The 18,039-nt window shown below is 45.1% G+C and overlaps 1 protein-coding gene across 3 annotated transcripts in view; it reads left to right on the top strand.

Moving 5' to 3' along the window:
• zfhx4 (zinc finger homeobox 4) overlaps positions 1-18,039 on the top strand; it is an 80,924-nt gene that overhangs the window by 15,254 nt on the left and 47,631 nt on the right. For all 3 annotated transcript variants that reach the window (XM_079662064.1, XM_079662065.1, XM_079662063.1), the window contains exons 2-5: positions 8,000-10,547; positions 10,782-11,018; positions 11,362-11,656; positions 13,161-13,702. In XM_079662064.1, the coding sequence (XP_079518190.1) occupies positions 8,046-10,547; positions 10,782-11,018; positions 11,362-11,656; positions 13,161-13,702 (3,576 nt within the window). In that variant the 5' untranslated portion in view covers positions 8,000-8,045. The remainder of the gene's footprint in view (positions 1-7,999; positions 10,548-10,781; positions 11,019-11,361; positions 11,657-13,160; positions 13,703-18,039) is intronic.

The following is an 18,039-nucleotide window of genomic DNA, read 5'->3' as shown; positions in this document are numbered from 1 at the left end:
ACAAACCTGCTGAGAAGCAGAGTGGGTAGAAGAGCGGGGTCTGAATCAACACAAATGAGTGATATGTGTTATTTCTTTTCTTAGGGTGATATATTATTGTGTGCATCTACACAACCCGATAGAAGGCTTTTTTAGAGATTTTTTCAGGCTTTGTATTTAGCAGGATTATTAATTTCTCTTGGCAAATAATCCCACCCTTGGATTTGCTATGTTATTGCACAGAGGAGGTGTGTGTCAGTGTGTTCATGGTCTCATGCTTTTGCCTCATCCAACGGATAAGGCTGTGATTTATGTAACAGCTAAGCTCTTTCATATTGTGTATGTTGTACCTTACAAGAGCATGATGAGCAGGCTAGATTAATATTTATTTAGCGAAGGGAAATCAAGGATTAAGCAGTCATCATTTTAGCACTAATCCATGTCTCTGATGAGATGCAGAAACAAAGAGAGGCAGATTACTGAACACATAGCGCCACAACACCACAATTAGTTTGTGAGGTGCTTTCCTCATGTGCAGCAAGAGACATGGACACACACACAAAGTGATTTACCTGTTGTTGCCCCTGTTCGCCTCTCCCTGATTTTTAACTTCTCTTTCTCATCCTCCCTCATCAAAATTAGTGCGAGCTTGTCTGATTCACTCATCTGACGCAAATGTGTCTCATGATCTTTCCACTGTCCGCACACACACACACTGACACACATGCGAGAGCGATGAATACTTCTTTCTTAGCGCCAACCACGTGGGAGAGGGACAATTTGCTTATACTGTGTGTGTGTGTGTGTGTGTGTGTGTGTGTGTGTGTGTGTGTGTGTGTGTGTGTGTGTGTGTGTGTGTGTGTGTGTGTGTGTGTGTGTGTGTGTGTGTGTGTGTGTGTGTGTGTGTGTGTGTGTGTGTGTGTGTGTGTGTGTGTGTGTGTGTGTGTGTGTGTTACTTCAGAGTCTGTAAATAAAATTACATTCTTCACTAATTGAGTTAAACTGCTTTGCTGGAGAGATGTGGCAAAAAAAAAAGATGAAAGCTCCCTGTGTATGTTTTGTGTGTGCATGTTGTGAGTCCATGTCATGTGTGTGTACATTTGAGTGTGTAATCTAGTTAGCTATTAGCACTCTCAGGTGGTTACCAACGGGATGTGTGTGTGTGTGTGTGTGTTTGCTACTTCATTCCACGAGCTTCAGCACATGCAAAGTGTCAAACCTCGCAAAACAGAAAATGTGGTGTTGGAATTAAAAGGTAGCGTGTGTGTATGAGTGTGTGTGTGTGTTGTCTGTGGGGGGGAACCTCTCACAGGGGGAGCTACAACAAGGAACAGCAAAGGGGCCAAAAAGAGCATTGGAGCCCTGTTGCAGGGTGGTGAGGAAGGGGGGGGGGGGGGTCCAAACCAGATGTGAGGGTGATTGAGAGAAAATAAAAAGCAGAGAGATAAATAAAAAGAATGGACAGACAAGTCGTGCGGCGATAGAGAAAGACAGGGAGAAGCTCACAGAGGGAGAATGGCATCCTCAGTTCCCCTTTGCCCTCCTTCCTCTCTCTCACCCGGCCACTGAATGTTAATGGCTTTTCTGCCTCACACACCCCCCCCCCCCCCCCCCCCCAGCACACACATATACACACATACATCTACACCCCCCCCATCCAATCCCTCCCCATGGACACTGGTGCTTTGTTTGTGGCAGTGCTTCTATTCTTTCAAACTTAATTACCTTCTTGCCTTTTGTGGCGTCAGGGGCTGGAAGTTTTGCTCTGTGGCAGTGGAGGTCGTCACACATTCTTTGGCGGTGCATTCCCTTAATCTGGGGGGGGGGGGGGGTGGAGGGGGGCAGAGAGGGCGAGGGGGGGGGGGGAAAGAGTGGGAAGCTTCATCCAGCACGCACTTCTAAGGTGGTTATAGTACTCCCCTGTGCACGTGTACGCACGCGTGCACGGTCATAATAGTCAGGGCATAGGCTGCCCTTTGTTTGTGCGGTTCATTTCCAATCAACCCTAATTAAGTAGAGAGTGTTTCCAGATTGCCGGCGAAAGAAAAATCCCCACTTTTTTTTTTCACTCTCTTCGCTCTTTGCTGTTTGGAGTTCGAGGAAGGGGAGTAAGAAGAAAAAATGGAGGCATTAGCTATGTAGATTGGCTTTGCCTTTGATGCTGGAAAAATCTTTAGCAGGGCAGTAAGTGGCGACTGGGCCCGGCAGTGTCTGACTGTTTATTTTCATGTTTCACTTTGAGTTTAGTTTGAAATATTTCCTTTTCAAAGGGCGTGAGACATGTGCATATATTTAGACTGGACTGTGTAAGCCCGAAGTCCATGTTCAAATTGTTAAAGCCAGTCAAAGTTGTCTTTAATCCATTAAACGTTGTCTTTATGACACCGTACAAGCAGCAAATAATTAAACTAGGATACAGAGCAAAGTATTATAAAGTAATTCTGCTTAAAATAAACAAATGTAACTCGATTGGATGTCCTCCAGTCGGTTGCTTCTGAGCATTCACTGGTAGAGGACATGATAGATGTTTTCACCTCGTCCTGCTTAAAGGTAGGATAGGGGCTGCTGTAATCTGATCCCAAATCAGATTTCGGGACCCATCTGTGGCCTGAGTGATATGATTCTCTTGTTGCTCTGAGAGAAAAGAGAAGACAAACATGGCCCCTGGGTTCACTATTTGTTCTCTCCTTGTCAACAATTCTTTTTTTTTGGCATTCTTTATTTTTGTGTCCCATGCCGCTCTCATCTCACATGTTGCTGATTATTTCCAAGGTCACCTAGATATTATTATTTTTCTCTAACAATGAAATATCAGTTTAGGACCTGAGGGCAGACGGGTGTATGTTACCTGAGCAACCAATGAGACCAATTTACTTGTCATCAACCTGAGGGATAGAACCTGCATACCTGCTCTAAGAAGAAAAAAAACCTCTCCACTTCCGTCCTCTACATTTCTCCTCATTATCTCGGTCCCCCCACCTCCTCCGAACCTTTCCCCCCTTTCTTTTACCTCCTTTCCTACAATCCAAGATCATTGCTCATGTATGCGTAATCTTGATTTTGATTTGCTAAAAGGCATTTTTTGCGGACGAGGTAATTTGTCGAACAAGATTCCTGTGCTAAATAGAGTGACGCTTGCTTTAGGTGTCTGGGCCGCGCCTTGCAATAATGATAAGGTGTCTTTTGATAATGAAAGCTTTTGCTCACAAGGGAGACATGGGGAAGAAGGACAGGCAGACAGAAAAGGGTGGAGGGGGAGGCATCGGGGAGATCTGCATCTAGGGTCTAATATTACACCTCCAGGCAACAAACAAGGGCTGCATGCAAACCCTTTGTGAGATTAAGAAGTAAAGAAGACAAAAACACTTGGTCACGCAGAAGCCCTCCCCCTCTCATCCTTTTGCAATTTTCTCCCCCTGTCCCTCCTTTTAAGACTTTAAACAGAGGGCATTAGGCCTTCTTCTGTGATTGTGTGCATGTGTGCATATGTGTTTGTGCACGCATGCATCAGAGCTCTTTGATGGTATCCGAAGCTCTGCTCGCATTGTGAGGAAGGAGATGATTCCCCCCCTCCTTCATCCACTTCGTTCTTCATCCCTCCGTTTCTGCATGGCAACAAATAAACAGGTCTAATTAGACCAGAGTAGGCCTATTCATTGCACTGACAGTGGGAGATGGATGCAGGGGCTTTCACAGTGCCCTTCGCCTTTGTCTTTGGCTAACGCTTGGTGACATTTTGATAGAAGATTTGGTGTTAGACTGAGGGGCCACATGCCGAGAGAGGGATGACCTTCTAGGAGACCTCAAGGAATGGACACATAGCCGTAGTCTCACGCTGTCTTCTGACTTTGTTGTTTGACTTTACAAGCTTTCATGGGTCACCTTTTAAGACTCAGTCTGGATTTCATTTGACCACTTATTGGCTGTGATCACATATGTGTCCAAACATTCTGACAAGCCGGGGGACAAAAAAAAAACATTTTAGACATCATCCCAAAGCAAAGATCTGCCTAATTCCAGTGTTTACACATCTTATAAATATTCACAGCCGTATTACCAGCACTTTCTGCCCTTGCATTAAGAAATTGGACAGTTAGTGATGAAGAATTTGAACCTTGCAGATCCCTGTGTAAACAAAGACGGCAGTGTGGCGACACTGCAATTACAGGTTTGGCATTTAACAGGCTGCATCTCTGGCTAATGCTCGAGAGTCTGACAGCAGGACAAAAGCAGGAGGGAACCCGGGGCTCAGTATCTCAGACCTGCTCTGAGCACATGTTGTTGTTCAACTTCATGCATTTTCAGCACATGTATTACAACTAAACATCCATATAATTGACATGTGCCCCAAACGCAGAGCCAGAGGGAGAGGAGAAAAGTTGGACAAATTAAAAGGAGAAGAGGGAGAGAGAAATCCCCTGCTTCTCTGTGAGCTACTGCAAAGCAGATGGAGGGATAGAGGAGGGAAGGGGGGAGAAAAACAATAGGCCAAAGAGTGTCTGAGCCCCTTTCTCCCACCAGAAAACTAGCAGTGTCCAAACCAGGCATTCCTGGGCTATTATTTGCCTCTCACAGGATCTGATCTGCCACTTTAATTACCTTAGTCTATGTGTGTGTGGGTGTGAGTGTGTGTGTGTGCGCCTCTGTCCGTGTGCATGTGTGTGAAAGCAAGAGGACATGCTTGATTAAAAAACAGAGGTAGGAGAGGCTCAGGCCATCTCTTTTGTTCTTCTGTTAAAATAAGGGAACTGTTTTTGCAGTGTGTCTGAGCTTCATTGTGAGTCTCTCTCTCTCTGTATCTGTCTATCTATCGCTCTCTTTCTAATCTGGTTGGTTAGCAGAGCGAAGGAAGCCAGTGGGGGAAAGAGAGGAAGGTTTCTTAGCTAGCAGTAACATGATCTGCCTTAAAAGAAGCAGGAGTGGGCATTACTGCTGTGAAAGGTGCGAAGCCTGGGGAAAAGGAGCAAAACAAAAAGAAGCAAGGCCGATCACTTTTCCATCTGTTTCCTCTTGAGACGATGTGTCAGGTATTCAGCTTTTATAGAGCTGATTACAACTTATTATATTGATCTGTGCAAGTCTAAAGATTTCAGCCTGCAGAATGTTACTTAGGTGTAAGAGGGAAATATAATATTCACCAGACATCTTCTCTCTCCAACTATGCTAAATAAGTTCCTGCTGAATAGATCAGAATGGCTTCAAACGCCTACACTAGGCCGCATTGCACCACATTGCTCTTTCCCGAAAGACGATAGGCCGAGCTAAGAGCTAAGAGATATTCAACTTAACTCACATTCTGCTTATTTTTTGGGTCAGTTCTTTGTTTGTGTTTAACTAAATGGGTTTCATTATAACCATAGAGGACACAATAATAGACAACTATTTTTGGCAGGCAGCACACGTACGTATAAACAGCCGCTAACCTGTTAGCATTAGGGGTGATGTGTCAGTGCCAAATGCTTAACACATTGACTTACCCATAAGACATAATTCCATACTTAAAGCGTTAGGAGATGCATAATTCATAAGTCGCAGTGTTTTATGTCCGAGCTACAATTCAAAGGGGTTGCTCCCCAATGAAATAAGCAGTGAAATGACACCGCTGACAAGTAGTAAATCCTGTCCTGTGTGTCGCATTAGCTCTCAAACCCACTGCTTCTGAACAGCTTTACCCTCAATCACATTAAAGACAAACCTTGGTAAGAAGGACACTGGTGGAAAAAATGAAATATGTATGACTGCAGGAAGACGCCCAGTAGCTGGCCTTTATTTACTATATTCTTTCCCTGCTGCCAAATTCATTTTATTTTCATATAGTCAGCACAGCTATATCTAAAATACAGACATTCAGTTTGTGTGTGTGTCAATAACATGCATTCTCGTGGGATGACACATCTTTGGCCTCTTTCAACTCCTTGCATTTTAGAATGCCGAAGTAATTGCTGCTAATTTCTTTGCAATTACAAGTGTGAGTTAACATGAAGACAGGTGTGTTTGTGTTGGTTGTGGGGGTAGGAAACCATAGTTGTTATGTTCAGGATCTGTGCCTTGGGCTAAACATCACTTGGGTTAAGAAAATGATGTTTTCTCGATGTAGCAGTTGGCTGGAGTTTACTGGAGAGTAAAGATAGGTATTTGCATCTGTGTCTAAATCTCGCCTTTTTCCAAATCCATGCTGAACACAGAAGCACTGAAATTAAGTTTCCTTAATCTCTCGAATAGATATACAGAAGCTGAGTGAGACCCAGAGAGTGAAAACATCATTTCTCCCTTTTTTAATCTATCACTAGTCCCCATGGAATCATCGCTGGGATATGTCAGATTAGATCTGATTATAGCGCGTGCACACACATGCACCCACACACATACTCACACACATGTTTGATTTCATTCCTCACGCTTTTACTGTCCCTCCCACTGGCTTTGTTTAGCCCTGGATTGTTGCAGATTAATCCTCTAATTGCTTTGTAGCTTTGTTGTGAGAGAGAGGGAGTGTAGGAAAAGAGAGGGAGAATCAAGCAGCAGGTGGATTGGGTTAAAGGTTAACGTGGCTCTTTAAAGCTTTCTTTTAATGCCAGCTCATTTACACGAGAGCCTCCGAAAGGCGCTGGTATTGTATCAAGTGAAAAAACACTGGCATGCACAAGGAGTTCATTTGTTGCATTTAGCTGAGCAAGAAAGCAGTTTCTTCTAAGTAGCAGTGAAGCTTCATTTCTCAAGCTTTTAGTTTGATTTTCTCTTTCCTCCCCTTATGGCTTTTTCCCAGTTGTTTCTCCTTGTTCTTTTTAGGTGATGGGAAATAATGCCTATGATTACAAAATGAAATGACTGTGGGGTACTGTGTGTGTTTGTGGGCTTAGGAGGCCGTTTTGTAAATTGTGTGCGCACAGTTGTGTGAGCTTTTGCGTTCGCATTTGTGGCTTGTTGTGAAAAGCCCAGAGATTTAAGTAGTGAGGGGTTGAGAGATGGGCAGCCGCCCAGGATTGATAACATCTCACTGGTATTCCAAACATCATTCCTCCTGAAAGCTCATTCTCTCTCTCTCTTTCTCTCTTTCTTGTTCTCCCATTCACTCCTATATGAAAAGACATTTGGAAATATTACGAATGTAAAAATTCTATACGTTCATTATTTATTATTCCTGCTTCAGCACCCTACACAATTTGACAACATGCGATGTTCTACCTTTGCTTAGCTGCAAGACAATATACAGTTTCATACTTTCACTTGTCCGCTCAGTCATACCTTCAGGGCATTAATAGGTTAATAAGTGCTGCCTAATTAGCAACTCCTCCTGACTAGTAAGAACATGCCAAGACTGATTTAGCCAATGAATGAGGTCTCCTTTAACTCTAATCCACTCTTCCTCTTAAAGGAAGACACTAACAGTTCTGCATATGAGTTCTTTTATAAACTTCATTGTCCTTGTCTTGTTAGTGAATTTGCCAACATCTTGAGGGTTAGCAAAGCTAGCTGGTAACGCCTGACATCATTATCTTTTAGCATTGCATTAGCACAAAGGAAACGGCCCCTGCTTCCTGTGTTGCACAGTGGTATGTCGATCAAAGATTCTATTTACTCAACAATTGGGTTATTCCTAGAAACTTCTACACTGCTGGCTGTCGTGGGAGCTGCTTCATTCATTTATACCTAATTTCCCCCGTTTCCCAGCCCTGATCCCTGGGGACTAAACTTTTGTTCAGGGAGATTTTGTTTCTGTTGTTTTGGCAAACAATCTCAGTCAGCCAGTTATAAGACAAAGATACAAGGGGGAGCAGTTAATATCTGATTTCTCCAATTGTCAAAAGTTGTCATGGTGCTAGCTACTTAGCTAAATCTGTTCTTATTCCGTGTAGGTGATGTGCTATTCAGATGTAGATAACCGTCATCTTGTTTTGATGTTCTAAAATACAACTTTGGTTGAGTACATATTACTAACTTACTATGTTGAATTTTGAGCAAATTTCCACACATTTATTAAATGTCTGTTTTCCTTTTTTTCTGTCTTTCCCAAACTCAGGTCCCTGTTAGGCTGGATGAGATGAGATCCCTATGTAGTGGTCGTCATGGCAACTTGTGACTCTCCCCTTATGGTGTCGTCACGGCAGCAGGAACATGGTGGCCAGAGGCTGGACGCTGCTGCTGAGGACAACCCTGTCATCCCCATGGAGACCAGTGTCGCCAACAGCAACAACGCCAATACCAACAACCAAATGTCGCTTGCTGCCATTGGAGAGCCAGAGAATGGCCTTGGAGAGCCCGCTGTGAGCCCGCTGAGGTCCTCTGCCACCCCCACCAATGTCAGTGCAACCAACGACTTTGTAGCTGAACAGAGTCGGAGAGAAAGCTTTACTACCGGTAACAAAGGGAGTGTTACCGGGACTTTACCAGTAGGAGGAGGAGGAGGAGGAGGAGGAGCAGCTTTGGGTTCGGACTGTTCTGCCCCTGCCACATCTCCCGTGGCACCGGCAAAGGAGATCCCCTGCAACGAATGTTCTAGATCCTTCTCCAGTTTACAAAAATACATGGAGCACCACTGCCCCAATGCCCGTCTGCCTACCATTGGAGGTCAAGAGGAGGGTGAGGAGCTTGACGGCATGGTAGGGGAGGAGAGTGAAGATGAAGGAGAGTGTGGGATGGGTGTTGCAGAGGTGGGGGACATGAACAGTGAGATGGAGATGGAAGACGATAGTGATGTGGAGAACCTGAGCAGTGAGATCATCTACCAGCCCGATGGTTCTGCTTTCATTCTCGAGGACACCAAAGAGCAGTGTGGCAACCAAGGGGGGCTCCCTGTGCCTCTCCAATACAGGGGCCTACTGCCCCCCCAGCCCTTCCCCAACGCTCAGGTCAGTAGTGGCCAGCGTGGCCTCAGCCCAGGCGGGGAACGGTTGGAGCAGCCCACTGCACCCATGTCCTTCTACCCCCAGATCATCAACACCTTCCACATCGCCTCATCCCTGGGAAATAAACCCCTAGTGGCCGACCACCCCTCCTTCCCAAATACCTCAGCTGGAGGGCTGGCGGGCGCTGGTCCCGTGTTGCACAGTTTCCGCGTCTATGACCTCCGCCATAAGAATGACAAAGACTATCTTAAGGCGGATGGTGCAGCCAAAAACTCCTGTGTGTCCAAAGATGTCCCCAACAATGTGGACTTGTCCAAGTTTGAGGGCTGTGTGGCCGATGGGCGGCGGAAACCTGTGCTGATGTGTTTCCTTTGCAAGCTGTCCTTCGGCTACAGCCGTTCCTTCGTGACACATGCTGTCCATGACCACCGTATGACCCTGAATGATCAGGAGCAGAAACTGCTGGGCAACAAGCACGTTTCTGCCATCATCCAGGGCATCGGCAAGGACAAAGAACCTCTTATAAGCTTTCTGGAACCAAAAAACCCCCATAACTCTGTGCTACCCCACTTTCCCACACCTGCCAACTTCTTAGGGCCAGACACCGGGCTCCGCGGCTTGTGGAACGCTTTCCACAGCAGTGGGGAAAATACCGATTCCCTTCAGGCAGGTTTTGCCTTCCTGAAGGGCAGTGCCAGCAGCTCCTCCAATGACCAAACCCCCAGAACCCAAATCATGCCAAAGGCCGAGACCAACCCAAACCTCGGGGGAGGAGCTGGTGCCCACAGAATCCCCAGTGGGAGTTATTCTGCTGCCACTGGTAGCAACCTGGAGGGTCAGAACTCTGATAGTGACTGCAAGGGCCACGTTAGGGACACATGCACTTTGCAACCTAATGGGCCGGACCTGAGCCAGTACCCGCTCGTCAAGCGGGAGCCCGGTGCAGTTTTAGGAGAAAGTCCCGAGCAGGATGACGATTCTTACTCCAATGGTGGAGTAGAAATGGAGGTAGACGAGGAGGAGGAACAGGCCATGACCATGGCCATGACAGGCCAGCTGGCTGATAGCACCAGTAGCAAAGATTTCCCTCTCTTAAACCAAAGTATTTCCCCCCTTTCCAACAGTGTGCTAAAGTTTAACATTGACAGTAAAGGCCTTGCATCCACCTCCTCGTCCTCCCTGACTGCCTGTGAGAAGATGGAGCTGGAAAAGGGCCGCCTGTCTACCGCCCTGGCAGCTGCCAGAGAGAGGGAGAGCAGCAATGACTCTAGTGAAGTCCTGGCAGGACGGGATGAGTCGTCGCCGTCCTCCCACCCCCTTGACATGATGATGTTGCGCCGAGATGATGAGAGTCCTGGACCCCTGCATCAACACACAGGAAATCCCAGTACGCCTGGAACTCCTGGGACACCTGGTACCCCTGGTCCAGGTGAAGGGTCACCAGGTAGTGGGGTGGAGTGCCCCAAGTGTGACACAGTCTTGGGATCTTCACGGTCTTTGGGAGGGCATATGACGATGATGCATTCACGTAACTCCTGCAAGACGCTGAAGTGTCCCAAGTGTAACTGGCACTACAAGTACCAGCAGACACTGGACGCCCACATGAAGGAGAAACATCCGGAGTCCGGTGGATCATGTTCGTACTGCCGCACAGGACAGCCTCACCCTCGTTTAGCCAGAGGCGAAAGCTATACCTGTGGATACAAGCCGTTCCGCTGCGAGGTCTGTCCATACATTTTTTTTATCTTAATGGACCTCTATTTAACTTTAAATGGGGTGCGGTTTCATTAGCCAACTTGTATTTATGAACTAACCAAACATATGCTCAGGGTTTGGTGGACATATTCTAATTTAACTCCTTTCACAGATATAACTGAGTAATCTCAAACAACTGACTAAAGAAAATGTAATACTTGATCAATCATCTGATATCAGTTGTTGTTGTTCTTTTTTTAGGTATGCAACTACTCAACCACCACCAAAGGCAACCTGAGCATCCACATGCAGTCGGACAAGCATCTGAACAACGTACAAACACTCCAGAACGGTGGCACTGAGGTTCAATACAACCACAACCATACCCACAACCATACCCACAACCATGTCAACCCCGTGCCCAGTGCCAGCCTTGGTGGAAGCTGCGGGGCACCCTCGCCCTCCAAGCCCAAACAGAAGCCGACTTGGCGCTGTGAGGTAATGAAACAACAGTGTCCTTGTTGCGCTTTGGTGGCAAATGTCAAAACAATCAGCTAGTTATTTCCCTCTGCGTCACTATGTCTATTATTTTTCTGCCACATTATCTGAGGGTCATTATAAAACAGAATTTCTCATACATTCTAGGATTATCTCCAAGCAGAAACCAGAACAAATGAATCATGACTGCATTTGATAGTGTGGTTTAGGTACTAATGATTTGTTGGTGTTGCTTAAGTTGTTGTAAATGCTTATTAACAGTATATGAATGCTTGACAATGTTTGAATGAGAATAAGGTATAGTTTAATTTGATGTGTGATTTAATTTTCTTCACCCCAACAGGTGTGTGACTATGAAACGAACGTAGCGCGGAACTTGCGCATCCATATGACCAGCGAGAAACACATGCACAACATGATGCTCCTGCAGCAGAACATGAAGCAGATCCAGCACAGCCTGCATATGGGCCTGGCCCCGGCTGAGGCAGAGCTTTACCAGTACTACCTGGCTCAAAACATGGGCCTGGCAGGTGTGAAACTGGAGTGCCCAGCTGGTAGCAGCGGCCCCGAAGCCCAGATGATGATTAACCCGTTCCAGCTAGATCCTGCAACCGCGGCTGCTCTTGGATCTGGTCTAGGTGAGGGATTTGAAAATGAAAATGAAACATGAGTTTAACCCAGTAATCCAAAAGCCAGAAAGGTCTCCTTTCTAATATTTCCTTGTTAATATGTTTGCCTTTGAGCTTGGTTCTTTTCTTCCTCTCATCTTTCTCTTGGTCAGTGTTATGCGACTGTCTCATATATCTGATGCCATCTGGGCATTGTTTTTATCTCTGTGCCTTTCCTTTTGTTGCTCTTCATTTTTTTCCTGCCCTCTCACCTTCTCTGTTCTGCTCCCATCCTCTTTACCTCGCCCCCCTCGCCTCACCCACCACTCTTTCTCGTTCCCTCTTATCTCCACTCTCATATTGTCCCTCTGTCATTGTCTCCCTTCTTTGACCCCTCTCGCTGATTAAAAAATGATTATGAGACGCCACATGAGAATTATTCTTAATCTTTCATTTGTAATTTTCTTAAGTCAGTTTAATCCCCCCCATACACACCCCGCCCCACCTTCACTCACCCTGGAGAGGACCCACACACATGTGCATACAAGCACACATACACACACTCTCACACAGCAGGAAGCGGATTCCCGTAGGAGTGAGCGAGATTTAACAATGACCCTGCAGTGTTACACACCCACTCCCTCCTCTAGCGTGGAGGTCACAGCCCAGCTAGCAGATGTACTCTCAGTGAATTACACTGATAACACACAGCTCCCCATAGTGAGCGCAGCTGTACCTAGGTTTAGATGGTGAGAGCAGGACATATTTTTAAAAAAGCGGCACACACAGACACACATCTAGGCATCCACTAATTGGGGGAATTATACTTAAACTGTAAAAAGATTAAGATGATGTGTAATTGTTCAGTTCTCTGTGCTCCAAACACCATGTTGAGATATTATCTAAAAAGAGACATGATGAGCTTTGGAAGCATGCATCGAGAGACAATAAAGGGATCAAATGAAAGAGTTAATTACATTTCTATGAATGGCAGATCTTTTTTTTTCTTCTTCTCCCTACGTGGGCAGGCAGAAGAAAGACAAATCTGGTATAATGCATTGATCAGCTTTTCAAATCTCTACGTGGATGAGAAACGCTCGGAGCCCTAAAACCGTTGTCCCGCCATTGCTGAGAGCAGTAATTAAAGCTACCTGATGAGCGAGTTAGCAAGTTGAAAAGGATGATTGTAATTGATCCTGATTCAATCCTATTAGGGTTTTTTATAGACAAGACTTTGTAAGGAGCCCTAGTCCTAGTGAGGCTTTATTTTATCAAATCCTTTTGTGTGAGAGGGGCTTGCATGGAGGACTGACTTTTCTCTCCACACTTAATTTCATTAAAAGAGCCTTTTCTCTTTCTCTGTATCCTTTATCCCTCCCTGTGCATGCCAGCCTTTCATTTTCAAACGAGCCCTGTCTTTCTGCCGTCTGTTTTTATGCTGCATGCCTTCTATCTGACATGGTCTTATTCTATGCTTCCATGTAACCCTATTTTAAACACATTTATTTATTTTCTGCGTTCTTTTTCTCCACAGTGAGCAGTGACCTATCAGCGGAGTTGCGTCTGGCCAGTGGTCAGCTGATGGCAGACGACCTATCCCTGGTGTCCTCAGGTGGAATGGGGGGCATGTCCTCGTCAGACCCCTCCCTCTCCTCTCTGTCCCCACCCATCAACGACCCCTCCCTGCGCCTCTACCAGTGTGCCGTGTGCAACTGCTACTCCTCGGACAGCCTGGAGGCTCTGAACGCCCACGTCAACGCCGAGCGCGCCCTGCCCGAAGAGGAGTGGCGCTGCGTGGTCGGCGACGTCTACCAGTGCAAGCTGTGCAGCTACAACACCCAGCTCAAGGCCAACTTCCAGCTGCACTGCAAGACGGACAAGCACATGCAAAAGCACCAGCTGGTGGCCCACATCAAGGAGGGAGGCAAAGCCAACCAGTGGAGATTAAAGTGTGTCGCCATCGGCAACCCCGTGCACCTCAAGTGCAATGCCTGTGACTACTACAGTAACAGCGTGGATAAACTGAGACTGCACGCCACCAACCAGCGGCATGAGGGTGCCGTCCGCCTCTACAAGGTAAACATTTTTGACATTATATTCTACGAAACACAGCACAATGCAGCCTCATTCCGACTGAAATACATCTGAGGGGAAGACCCATTTATCTTAAGGTCAGATTTAGAAAAAGCACACATGGTTTTGTTTATAAAGAATTTGCCCCATTCTCTTCACTGCAATGTCACATGGATATAAAGTTCCCATGAGAATGGAATGGCCGAGATGAAAAAGGTCACTGTTAGAGCATGCAGGAAGATTCCCATCCGATATGGGTATACATCCTGCTTATGACCGGCTGGCATTACTGTTACTGTTAGTTACACACAAGTCACATCGTATCAGCAAGTTCTACATATTTCAAAGTTCTGATTATCTTCAGCTGTCTTGGTTTTTTTCTCCCAGCCACAAATAATACTGGAATAATTTGTTTTTCTTGATAAGAGTAATGAGCCATATATTTTTGAACAATGACACAATCAAAGGAGATCATATGTTACTCTGGGTGTATTAAAAAAAAACATTTTATAAAACATAACTGCACTCTCTAAGCAATAAACAATTTCTCACACAGCCAGTATTTGGCATTTGTCTCCTCTCCAATATATCTGAGGTGATTTAGATGGTCAGACTTCTCCTTCAGCTTAATAGGTGGCTGTTACATTTCAGAGGCCTTGACCTACAGGACAGGATCAAGTGCATTACATTAATGAGGATTTCTTTACTACTGTATAACGTGTGTGTGTGTGTGTGTGTGTGTGTGTGTGTGTGTGTGTGTGTGTGTGTGTGTGTGTGTGTGTGTGTGTGTGTGTGTGTGTGTGTGTGTGTGTGTGTGTGTGTGTGTGTGTGTGTGTGTGTGTGTGTGTGTGTGTGTGTGTGTGTGTGTGTGTGTGTGTGTGTGTGTGTGTGTGTGTGTGTGTGTGTGTGTGTTGTGGCTTAAATGAAGAGACAGCCGTAATACTATTTTTCTGTTATGATAAGAAGACGTGGTCACAATGATTTACTTGCCGATAAAAAAGAATAAATCAAACAGCTGTACAATTTCAGCTCTCTTTGGCAACACATTGGAAAACCAGAGGAGACAGAATGACATACCAGAAATATTTAAACAAAATATAAATCTGCATTACAAGAATTCCACTGCCTCAGGCTTAAGTCACTCCTTTAAACATTTTTTATATCATATGTTTTTACACAGTAATCTTGTAGGAATTGCACTCATTCCGAAATCTGTGTCCAATTCTTGCCTACAGTTCAAAGGCCTGACTGGATTAAGCACATTGGCATCCTTAAGGTTATTTCAAACAGTCGTGAGATGACACATGATTGGATGACAGTCGACAGGCTGAACTTGTTACGGGGATAAGTTGGAGATCCTCAGGAAATGTTTGCTAACTTCATTAAACTAATCAAAATCAGAAATCCTTTATTTGTTCCACTGAGCGGAAATTTACAGTTTTTTAATGTTTTTTTAAGAAAAGTGCTGCTTGAACATTGACGATTGAACTTTTAGCAACATTTGGCAGCGGTTTTAATGGATTGAAAGGGAGGGTTTAGCCAGATACACTGAACACTAGCAGCTAAAACATCTATTTATATAATTTGTGTTAAATTGTACAAACCAAAGAAGTACAATCAGCAGAGAAATATTTCCAATTAAACTTAAAAAGCAGGCGCTTTCAGGCTCACACAAGCAGCAGTTTAACCAAGGCAAGTGAGGGTCATCCCAATGCCCCCTCTGTGCACCCATGCACCCGTGTACCTCATCTACCCACCCACCTACCCTACAGGCCTCAACAAATCTGTTGCACAGATGACGCTTTTAATGCCTCTGGCAGAAATCCCACTATTTTACCCTTGGACATGTGGTAGTAAAGCAGAGAGGGGGGGAGAGAAAGCATAAGAGCAGCAGAGCAAAGGCAGAGGGAAAAAAATCATTTCTTTATTTGACCAGAAAAACACCTCTCCTTTTATGTATTGGCAGAGGTGAAAAGCACATGGGGATGGAGGTAGCTTGGCCGGGCGCATAAAAGATCCGAGTGTTGACGACTTCACCATCTGGTTTTTTGGAAACATAGAATATCTTTATGGCATGGGAAACCATTTGAAGATACAAACAAAAAGCATATTCAGGATTTTTTATGGCTCCTTTGTAGCAGCGAAGGAGTACTTCTAAGGGGAATTGAGAGTTTGAATGTTTTTTTTCCAGACTTTGAAACTGCAAGAGGGAAATGACATTAGCAGCGCACGGACACCAAGTCATCTGGTTTCCAGGGCACAGCAGGTGGCGCAGGAAGTCCTACGCCTTATATGGGGAAAGCGGAGGTTGAAGCCTCGCTGCATACTGGAGAGGAAGTGTAGGAAATCCGATTGGTTTCTCTTTGTTTTAATGAGAATGATACCGCGCAGGGTGTTTTCCAGAGTATCTCTAGTGATTCAGAATTGAGTTGTAAATTAAAAGTGTCTAGGGAACCTCACTTCAGTGTTATCACAGCTGTCAAGTGCAAATCCTTAACCCCTAGAAGCATTGTAAATGACTAAATGGAAGATGTTTTAACGTAGCGTTTTTATGCTAGCAGCATGTGAGGTAAGCGCTGCATTTAATGCTGCCGTAGCATGGCGTATCGATAGCTGGCCGAGCCCGTGTTTGCCTTCGCGTTGAATATGATGATGTATGGTTTCGTTATGATTTTTAATAACAAACACTGGCCTTAATACACACGGAGACAGGAGTAAATCTGTCAGTGCCATTCACAAGTGCTGCAGGGCTAAGTAGGGGGTTCAGTTTGTAGCAAGCATGTGTGTTTGTGTGTGTGTGTCCCCGCAGAGCTTTGAGGTTTAGATCTGGGCTGTGCTTGCCCCTGGGTCATTAGGAGTTGAGAATGTTCATGGTCAATGTGGCATGGTCAAGGACCACACACACACACACACACACACACGCAGTTACACCAACGCACTTTGTCTGGTAGGCCATGGCACCTGTTTTTCAGATGGCTGTCCGAATAAATCTAAAACTGTCCTCAGCCCAGCAGCACCCCACCCTGTCTGTCCGAACAGCTTTCCGTCATAATTCAAGCGGAAATGGACATCCGGGGTCCACTGCACATTTCCATATCTCTGTTTTTATTATTATTATTATTCTCTTCCCCTACAATCGTGTTTGAATGCAGCTTTCTAGAACACTTCAGGACAGAAATAGAAGAGACAGGGACATTTTGCACTTTTGTCTCTTTTTTAAAAGGTGTCTCTTTTTGTCTCCCACTGCCTCCGTCTCTCTCTTTGTTTTGTCCCGGACTCTCCCATTTTCTCCCTCTCTCTTTTTCTATCTCTCCCCTGGGGAGCCGCAGATAGAACATCTCATTACCCATGATCCTCTTGGCAACACCATAGCCGGGAAATGAGGGGTGGGGGGAATTAAACGGGGGAGTGATGAGAAGAGGGAGGGATGTAAGAAAAAGAGGGAGAGAAAAAAGGGCTGGATTGTCGATGCATCAAAAGAAAGATTCTCCCTTTTTTATGATCTTTTCGTACTTTTCTCATTTATTTATCTTTTTTATTGCCTTTTTTTCCCATCATCCATTGGATTTTTTATTCTTTCAATTCCCCCCCTCCCACCCCTCACATGTTATTCTCCTCCATCTCCCCTCTGTGGAGTTGGCTGTGCTTATGCATCTGTGATATTAAGTCTACCGCTGTGCCTCAGCTATTAGCAAGGGTCAACCCTGCCCACTCTCATTTGAAAATCAAATGGCCCTATATATATGCAGCCCAAATTATTGGACTGTCATTTGGACTTGTGTGATGGGCAAATGGACAGGAGATTCACTCCCATAGATTTGCATAAAAAGCCATTGTACCTTGTCCCGGAATAGAAAAAAAAGAGCAGAGATCTATTTCAAATGCACGGCACCAGTTATGACACACACTCACAAAAATGCATATGTGAATACAGAGGTGTGGTATTACATACATTCATGGAGACATACAGTAACTGCACTCACATACAATTGGTTATCATGTTACTATTTTTCCACTTGAGCCTCTGTTCCAGGCACTGGGCTCTTGATCACTTGTCTCACTATTGTAGGGAAAGAATAAATGTTTGCGGACACTTCACACTAGATGCTACTTGACTGCAATATATAGATTTTCATGGAGACTGATGATGCAGCCTGCCAACCAGAGTTCAGGGCTATAAACCTGAGCAGCATGAATGAATTAACTTCAGTGTCTTTTCCTTACTCACTCCTACAAGTTATTTGTCTCTCCCTCTCTGCGAGGCAAAGAGACGCCAGTTTGTAGATTATTCAAATCGTCTCCTCTTTCACCTGCGTGGAGATTACAATGGAAATCTTTCA

This window comes from Notothenia rossii (assembly GCF_949606895.1).
Source record: "Notothenia rossii genome assembly, chromosome: 12".
Lineage (NCBI taxonomy): Eukaryota > Metazoa > Chordata > Actinopteri > Perciformes > Nototheniidae > Notothenia > Notothenia rossii.
The sequence above is the reverse complement of the archived record's forward strand: the minus strand, read 5'-3'. Positions and strand labels throughout refer to the sequence as shown.